At 49.1% G+C, this 10,000-nt stretch overlaps 1 protein-coding gene across 1 annotated transcript in view; it reads left to right on the top strand.

Moving 5' to 3' along the window:
* Positions 1–185: 185 nt before the first annotated feature.
* Positions 186–10,000, top strand: part of nav1b (neuron navigator 1b) — a gene marked incomplete at its 5' end in the record, with an annotated part of 65,679 nt that continues 55,864 nt past the window's right edge. Inside the window, 2 exons of the mRNA XM_084441497.1 lie at positions 186–855; positions 9,137–9,239. Of these exons, the coding sequence (XP_084297623.1) occupies positions 186–855; positions 9,137–9,239 (773 nt within the window). The remainder of the gene's footprint in view (positions 856–9,136; positions 9,240–10,000) is intronic.

Here is a 10,000-nt window from a genome sequence, read left to right as displayed (position 1 = left end):
CCCTCTCCTGTGAAGGAAAAGACTGGAGAGGAAGGAAGGCTATTTTCTCCTCCGCTGATGCCTGTCTTCATGGTCTCATGCTCGCGGGCGGCGTGCTGAAAGCCAGAGCGGGGGATCTGAAGATGGAGAGGGCGGAGAGTGTCCCGTCCAAGGCTTACAGCCAGGCGGAGGGCAAAGCGCCGGGCATGGCGGCCAAGAGGGCCCGGCCCGGCGCGCCCCAGAGCGCCGCCGCCGCCGGCCAGCGGGGCGAGCTGAAGGTGTACCGGGCAGGCGGCACAGAGGGCGGCCGCCTCCCCGTGCCCTCCAACCTCCGCAAGCAGCGCTCGCTCACCAACCTGGCCGTGCTAACCGACGCGGAGAAGAAGATGCACCTGTATGAACCGCGCTGGTGCGACGACATGGGCAAGGCGGGCACAGCGCACCTGAAGGCGGGAAAGACCGGGCGGGCGGTGGGGGTGGGCGGCGGCGGCGGAGGAGGGGGAGGAGCCTCTCTCTCTCGTAACCTGTCCAAGTCGGAGCACTCCCTCTTCCAGGGGAAGCCCAAGCCGTTCAGCGCGCCGGCCCTGGGGAAGCAGAGCCGGATCCCCCGGGGCCCCTACGCCGAGGTCAAGCCCCTGAGCAAGGCCCCCGAGGATGGCAAGTCTGACGACGAGATCCTGTCCAGCAAGGCCAAGGTCGGGAAGAAGCCGGGTGGCGTGGCCCCTGGCGGCGAGGCCCCCGGCGGCCCTGGGGTCAAAGGGGAGGACGGCGGCGGCAGTGGCGCCGGGGGGGACAAGCCCTTCCTGAAGGTGGACCCGGAGCTGGTGGTGACCGTGCTCGGCGACCTGGAGCAGCTGCTCTTCAGCCAGATGCTGGGTGAGTAACGGCGTTTTCAACGGCGTTTTTGTCTCTTTTTCTTCTTTCCCGCGCCCGTCCGTCCGCCCACGGCGCCCGCCCACCGACTCAGGACGCCGCGGCTAGCTTGTCAAGCCCGGCCTGTCGAGCCCGTACCCAAATAGAACCGCCCCCGCCCCCCCTGCCCTCTTTTCCCCATCTCTCAGCGCCTCACACAGGAAGCAGCTCACCCCCTCTGCCCCAGCTGCCCGGCACACCTGCTCTGCCGCCGCAGTCCTCATTGTCCCCGCGTCCAGCTGGTCCCAACCCGCCGTCGACCGAGAGAGAGAGAAAAAAACAGAAGAGAAAAACCTGTTTGAATCGAACGCCTGTCTCTGTTCAAGCTGCATGCATCTCAACGCTCGGTTTGGTTGGAATGAAGGGATGAATGCTGCCCTAGCTTGACGCTCTGTGTTAAAACGCCATGGTCAGATGATTCCGAATGGGTTTAAGCCTGCTAAAATAGGGAGGGGAGGGATATCTTAAATATTATTTCTATTGCATTCCTCGACTCCATGTGCATCTGATCCCCTAGCTGTTTTCTCTCTCTGTCTCTGTCTCTCTCTTGGCCATACGAAGCATGATGCAATCGATTGTGAAATATGGGTTTGTTTCCTATAGAGCTGCAGCTCAGTTCGATCGCATGAGCCAAGCAAGCCCGGGGCTGACTTCTGGCACAGTGACCCTCCTCTCCCCATCCTCTGATTATGCAGTGAGCTGCATCTTGCCCCCCCCCCCACCCCCCTCCAACCCCCACCCCCCACCACCCATGCTCTGGTGGCTACTGTGTGCTCCATGCTCAGGGCTAAACATGGATCTATCAATGGTTCCGGAAAAATAGGAGCTGGAAAATAGAGCCATACGGCCATGTTGGATTCATTTTCAGCACACAGTCAGACGTGTATTTAGCCTCCTCCCAGCCCCATTCATCCGTGGCCACTGACAGATGGTGCCCGCACTGTCTGCCACAGGGAGGGAGAACACGGCCAGAGACCTCGCTCTTTTCTCTATTCTTATTCTTCGTTTCTCTCCATCTCTCTTTCTCTCCATCTTTATTTCTCTGTGTCTGCATAGTATATATCTCTACCTTTATCTGTATAGATCTCTCTCTCTCTCTCTCTCTAAGGGAGGTGTGTGCTAGCAGGTATGACAACAGAAGGACCAGCAAAGACATATTGCTCACTACATCTCTCAGTTCCCGATGTGTGCCGTGTCTTTCACGCTGAATGTAAATATCACATTCAGAATGCCTGCTGTGAAGCTGGATTATTATTCTATAGGTGTAGTATGCCTCTCGCTATCCTGAATGAGTGTATAAGTGGTCATTGGCTAGCAACATTATACACAAACATGACAGTTGGCGTTATACTGTAATAGGGGTGCTGTCAGCAATATCCTGTGGCTTCAGATATTGAAAATATACAAAGAAGACTAGTTTATTAATCTCTCTTCATCACAACCCAAGCAAGAGCACCACAGATGTGATATACTGTATACAACAGAATTATAGTGCTATGCCTAAAAACAATAGAATGGAATGAATTAGCTTTGTTCTATTTCAGAATTCCAGCCTGATGTTCTAATTTCAACGACAGCCCCTGTAACCGAACTTAAACCAAATTTGTCTGCCTTACAGTACATGATGCCATTGTCCTCAAGTCCTGCTGTATAGCAGCTGACCTCAATATCAATTGTGCCCAACCTTTGGCTGGATAGAATTGGCTATTTATAAGCTCCAAGCTCCAAGCTGCTCACAATTGTTTCTGAGGAATTTTGTTTTGGTCTCTCTTTGTGCAGAGTTTTGAAATGGTCAGCATTCTGAAACCCTTTTTTATGACCTTAATTGGGGATGGATGGATGGATGTGGATGGATGGATGGATGGATGGATGGATGGATGGATGGATGGATGGATGGATGGATGGATGGATGGATGGATGGATGGATGGATGGATGGATGGATGGATGGATGGATGGATGGATGGATGGATGGATGGATGGATGGATGGATGGATGGATGGATGGATGGATGGATGGATGGATGGATGGATGGATGGATGGATGGATGGATGGATGGATGGATGGATGGATGGATGGATGGATGGATGGATGGATGGATGGATGGATGGATGGATGGATGGATGGATGGATGGATGGATGGATGGATGGATGGATGGATGGATGGATGGATGGATGGATGGATGGATGGATGGATGGATGGATGGATGGATGGATGGATGGATGGATGGATGGATGGATGGATGGATGGATGGATGGATGGATGGATGGATGGATGGATGGATGGATGGATGGATGGATGGATGGATGGATGGATGGATGGATGGATGGATGGATGGATGGATGGATGGATGGATGGATGGATGGATGGATGGATGGATGGATGGATGGATGGAGTGTGATTATTGGTATTGGACTAATGATGACATTAAGCATCTTTGTATCATAACAAGCGGCCCCTGCAGGCCTCGGGGACTCAGATGCTGTTGCATCCATATGTAATCTCTTAGACGTGGTTATTGATAGCCATGTACTTTCTGGACTGTCCAGTGTGAAGAAGGCCATATTGGTCTATTATCCTGCTAGCCAGGAGATGCTGTATCTGCTCCTCCTACAGTACATGGTTGACCTCCTCAGATTATTGTTGATAAATACATTTGCTCTGGTCTAATGTGGCGCCCATGCCTTGTTAGTTTATGCATGTTCCTCATTCTCGCTTGTCACTCTGACAACCAAGCAAGCCGTGACAGTTCTATCTATAACATGTGGTCAAATGAAGTAGATGCCATCATCGGTAGCTCGTCCCTGCTGCTTTTGTGGATGTGGTTCTAGAAAGAAAGATTGTCTATAAAATGTCTATAGTTGTTAGAGCAGAGATTGTCTAAGTCATGTGCGTGTTATTTGTTTTGGCCGTAAACCGAAACCGTGTTCACTGTGAAACTTTATTGAGCAGAGCAATAGCTGGATCTGCTTTCTGCTGAAAATATTGATGTTTCCCAATTCACCGTATCACTTACAAAATATCTGTTTGGTTAGTGATTCATCATCACTTCTGCTTGTGATTATCCCCCATGGGCCGTTCCAAAGAGTGAATCGTTTCGTTTTTCTGAATGGGAAAACAGACAGAGAATGAGACAGACAGAGAGAGAGAAAGCATTAGGAATCATGAGAGTCCTCCCTCCTGCCTCCCCCTGTGATAGAGGAGTCATCCCTCCTGCCTCTCCCTGTGATAGAGGAGTCATACCTCCTGTCTCTCCCTGTGATAGATTACTCATCCCTCCTGCCTCTCCCTGTGATAGAGGAGTCATCCCTCCTGCCTCCGCCTGTGATAGAGGAGTCATCCCTCCTGCCTCTCCCTGTGATAGAGGAGTCATCCCTCCTGCCTCCGCCTGTGATAGAGGAGTCATCCCTCCTGCCTCTCCCTGTGATAGAGGAGTCATCCCTCCTGCCTCTCCCTGTGATAGAGGAGTCATCCCTCCTGCCTCCCCCTGTGATAGAGGAGTCATCCCTCCTACTTCCCCCTGTGATAGAGGAGTCATCCCTCCTACCTCTCCCTGTGATAGAGGAGTCATCCCTCCTGCCTCTCCCTGTGATAGAGGAGTCATCCCTCCTGCCTCCCCCTGTGATAGAGGAGTCATCCCTCCTGCCTCTTCCTGTGATAGAGGAGTCATCCCTCCGACTTCCCCCTGTGATAGAGGAGTCATCCCTCCTACCTCTCCCTGTGATAGAGGAGTCATCCCTCCTACCTCTCCCTGTGTGATAGAGGAGTCATCCCTCCTGCCTCTCCCTGTGTGATAGAGGAGTCATCCCTCCTGCCTCCCCCTGTGATAGAGGAGTCATCCCTCCTGCCTCTCCCTGTGTGATAGAGGAGTCATCCCTCCTGCCTCTCCCTGTGATAGAGTCATCCCTCCTGCCTCCCCCTGTGATAGAGGAGTCATCCCTCCTGCCTCCGCCTGTGATAGAGTCATCCCTCCTGCCTCTCCCTGTGATAGAGTCATCCCTCCTGCCTCCCCCTGTGATAGAGGAGTGATCCCTCCTGCCTCTCCCTGTGTGATAGTGGAGAAATATTGACACACAGCAACACAGTTCACTCTCTTCCTATGGTACAATACCACACCTACTTCAACAATATATACACTATGCATTGTATCTCTTCACGTTTAAAGGTTGTACTCTGACACGACCGAACCACCAACAGTTCCACTTGAAGAGGACCATCTACAGTATGAATAGGTCTAATCAGAGCTGATACAGTATGAATATGTCTAATTAGAGCTGATACAGTATGAATAGGTCTAATCAGAGCTGATACAGTATGGAGGATTTGTGAATACAGTATGAAAGCACTGGAATCTCTTTCATGCACCTGTGGGCTTCACAGGAAACAGTTCCGGTTATAGAGTCAATCAATCAATATCAATCAATCAATATCCTTTATTTAACTAGGTAAAAAACTTGTTGAGATTAAAAACCTCTTTTCCAAGAGCGACCTGGCCAAAAATGCCACCGTAAAAACATGGTTACAACAAAACACACAAACAGGTAAACTACAGTGAGGTACACAATGGTAAGATTGTACACAACAGGGCAATCACAGAAACCAAGAGAGCTAATTTCTCTGTCCTTTAAAACTAACTTGAATTCCCCCAAAGTGATGAGATCTGAGAGTTTAAAGTCCTTCTGCACATCGTTGCAGGTAGCGGGGGCAGAAAATCTAAAGGAAATTTAAAAAGTAGAAGAGCAGATGAAAGCCCTGACAGTCTGGTTGACTCTATCTGGATCTCCCTGTCTTCCTTGCTCCTTCCACCAGGATTTCACTCCTCTGCCGTCGTTCTCTACCCTCCCAGAGCGATGGTCACATGGTACCGCGTACAAGGCATCCTGACTTGGCGGCCATGTTCATTCAGGGACTGTGCATTCATAGCAGATAGCAACCCACAACAACTTGTCTTTTCTGATCCCGTCTCCATAATGGTTATTATACTGTGTGTACGATTAGAGAACGAAGTGTTCTGATTCTACAACATAGTGAGTTTATTTGTGTCTACCTGTATATGTGGGCTGTGTTCTTTGACGTCATTGGTGGCAGGCCATGCTTTAATAGACTGTGTTATTTTGTTAACCATGGGAGTTTGTGTTGCGTGACCTTATTTCCTCACACACACGCACGCGTACACACACACACACACACACACACACACACACACACACACATACACACGCAACCGGAACAACACAAGCGCTCCTCTGATCATAGGACTAACCCCATAGATAAAGGCAGTACTTACTGTGCAGTAGTGTACAGTAGTCCCACAGCACAGTGGGGTCCATTGTACAGCACAGCTGTAACAGAGAGGGAACCAGCAGAGAGGAAACATCAGACCCAACTGGCTGGATTAAGCTTCCAGAGGGATCGGGATAGAGTGGAAGGAAACGGGACACTCGGTATAATGGGACAGGAAAATAACAAAACAGTGGCTTCCTGAAGTCAGTCCATTTATGGTCGTATACTATACGGCGGATTGGAAATGTCCGTCCCAGGAATGACCCTGCATAACGACAACAAAGCACAGTAGTAGGAAGATGAGCTTTGTGTAACTCTTGGAGGAGTATCAGAAGAGACAGTATCCGCCGGTCTTCAGTAATGACTGAATAACTATGTTCTGTAGTAACCAGCGCTTACATATCTGTACCTAGTCCTGTAGTGGCAGTGAAATGGGTCTGTATGTGGAGTAAGATGGGAAAGATTGAATGAGTCATGGTGGAGAACATGGTTGAGGACATGGTTGAGAACATGGTTGAGGACATGGTTGAGGACATGGTTGAGAACATGGTGGAGAACATGGTTGAGAACATGGTGGAGAACATGGTTGAGGACATGGTTGAGGACATGGTTGAGGACATGGTTGAGAACATGGTTGAGAACATGGTGGAAAACATGGTTGAGAACATGGTGGAGAACATGGTGGAGAACATGGTTGAGAACATGGTTGAGGACATGGTTGAGAACATGGTGGAAAACATGGTTGAGAACATGGTGGAGAACATGGTTGAGAACATGGTGGAGAACATGGTTGAGAACATGGTTGAGAACATGGTTGAGAACATGGCGGAGAACATGGTTGAGAACATGGTTGAGAACATGGTTGAGGACATGGTTGAGAACATGGTTGAGAACATGGTTGAGGACATGGTTGAGAACATGGTTGAGAACATGGTTGAGGACATGGTTGAGGACATGGTTGAGAACATGGTTGAGAACATGGTGGAGAACATAGTTGAGAACATGGTGGAGAACATGTTTGAGAACATGGTTGAGAACATGGTTGAGGACATGGTTGAGGACATGGTTGAGAACATGGCTCAAGGCTGACCGTGATGATCAGATGCTTGTCTGCAGAGATCACAGGAAGGAAAACAATCGGTTTCCATTTCTGCCAGGATTTGTGTAGCTCTGAATTCCGAACCATGTGTCTTAGATGATGGGAGGAGGAATGTTCGGGATATTTAGAGTTTAATCTCAATGGAGACAACAGTCTTACTGTGTTGAGACAGCCAGCCCATTATTCCACTACCGCAAGGAAACACTATCCTCTGGCTAGTTAAGCACGAGACAATTTACTGGCGTTTTTACTGCCTTTTGCACTGTAATGAACACAATTCTATTGACCGGACCGCGAAGACAAGAGCAGGGAGTCCAAATTGCTGAATGAGTCTAGATTAACTCTATGCACTGCTCAAAATAGTGACCTCAGAATTAGTCAGTTCTATCGGAATTCTGTGTTCTTTAGAATGTCCTGATTGTTCTTTCCATCCGGGTGTTACTGTAAGTGTTCTACTGTATCTGAGGATACCTTCTCCTTCCTGTCCCTCCCTCCCTCTCCCTCTCAACACACAGTTCACACAGTGCAGTTCAGGGCATCAGGGAGCTGTCAATCACAACATGGATGTCCTGAACAGATGTGGAGCATACCTGCTCTGTGTTCAAGGCTACATCCTGTTTCTGGAGGAGAGTTTTGGAATACGATGAGGTTGGTTTGAAGCGCAGAGCTGAATCCAACCAAGTGAGACATTTCGGCGCTATATTTAGCACAGAGTAGCTTTTCTCAAGTCTACAGATTACGGTCACAGAGCGATAAGCAATGAAGAAAGCACGGAGAGTGAATAGATTAATGTCACTCTCCCATTTAGACCCTTAACACGTTCTGATGAGTTGCCTGGGTGTAAACTAATGAGCAGAGGCCAGAGTATTAGAGGCACTCTCCTCCCTTTCCACCATCCTTGTCTCTCTGCCAGCACTCAAAGTTAAGACTATGAACCATAATTCATCTTTTTCCCATGGGGTATTTAGCTTCTGTCTACTGGAAAATGCATCTGCATTTTCCTGGCATCGCAGCTTCTAGTGTGGAAGTCAACTCTGGCATTCCAAATTTTGTGAGAGAGCCAATTCCCAATGTTCCTGATGACATTTCTACAGTATGTTTTTGATATGCTGTGACCGGGTGTTAAGTGCCTGTCCTTGTGATGCAGGTTCCTACATCATTCTTCTCTGAAGAAATCGGGTGTTCCTTTGTTTTATGGCGCGACAGACAGATACACAGACTGATGGAGGATGTCTGTGTGTGTGTGTGTGTGTGTGTGTGTGTGTGTGTGTGTGTGTGTGTGTGTGTGTGTGAATAAGACGCGTGTGTGAAGTGTGTGATGTGTGTGTGTGTGTGACGTGTGTGTGTGTGCTTACATGCCTGTGCTGTGTCCCCCTGGTAGGAGAGCTCATTGTTAGAGTCCGTGTTTCGCTGCTTGGGACAAACCATGTCAGAGACATGGGGGTGGGCAACGTTGCCATGGTGAGGAAGCGCCGGGAGGCACATTTGTCTGCCTAATGATGTGAACATGCCACGGATGTGTATCACCAGCCAAACACCTGTCACACACACACACACACAAACACACACACACACACACACACATGTGCACACACACGCACACACACACACACGCACACACACACACGCACGCACACACACACACACACACACACACACACACACACACACACACACGCACACACACACACACATGTGCATAGCACAGATGCACCACCCTTAGCAAGCACACAGTAATCAATCCAAAAACTGCATTTATTTGCTCACTGGGTTTTGGAAACAACACAATTGATTGAAGATGCAATTAGTATTGGATTGGTGTGAGCGATCTGGCTGACTGGGTTGTGATGTGTCTAACCCACAGACCCAGAGTCTCAGAGGAAGCGCACGGTACAGAATGTCCTTGACCTTCGACAGAACCTGGAAGATACCATGTCCAGTCTGCGGGGGGCTCAGCTCAGCCATAGGTGAGTCAAACACCTTCCACTGGTCCGGATCCATGGATACATACTGTACCAGACATGCACAGTATGGAATAGAATATAATTGCATAGAATATAATTGCAAAATATGGAATAGAATAGAATTGCATAGAATAGAATTGCAAAATTCGGTATGATAGAATAGAAATATAAAATAGTATGGAGTAGAAAGTACTGTAACTTGTGGTAGAAATGTAATACTATTGCGTATGGCCATTTGAAAACACAATGGATGGATGAGTGGTTGAGTAAACAGGATCATGTGTAAACAATCTTCTTAGCGTGTTGGACAGCAGCCACCTGGGGAACATCTGGCCCCCATCCTCCTTCCGCACGCTGTTTCTGCTCCATGACCATGACCTCATCTTGGGCATCCCACTAGACTAGCAGCCTCTATTCAAACCACCCCCTTCCTGATTGCACACAGGCAGTGGAAGAAGAGCCCAGATCAGCATGCTGGCCCTAGCGGGTATTACTGTAGAATGACTTGCTGGAGAACGCTGAAAGTCATTTCATATTCGGAGCGGGTCGGTTCCATTTCGGTATTCTCTTATCTTCAAACCGGAGGTGATTCGCTGGCCCTATTAATATCCGCTGTGTGTGTGTGTGTGTGTGTGTGTGTGTGTGTGTGTGTGTGTGTGTGTGTGTGTGTGTGTGTGTGTGTGTGTGTGTGTGTGCGTATGCGTGTGAGCGCATGCATGTGAGTGTGCATGTGTGTGTGTGTGTGTGTGTGTGTGGAGTTGCTG

Source organism: Borostomias antarcticus, assembly GCF_949987555.1.
Source record: "Borostomias antarcticus genome assembly, chromosome: 7".
In the NCBI taxonomy this organism is placed as follows: domain Eukaryota; kingdom Metazoa; phylum Chordata; class Actinopteri; order Stomiiformes; family Stomiidae; genus Borostomias; species Borostomias antarcticus.
Note: the sequence above shows the minus strand (reverse complement) of the source record. Positions and strands in the feature narration are given on the sequence as shown.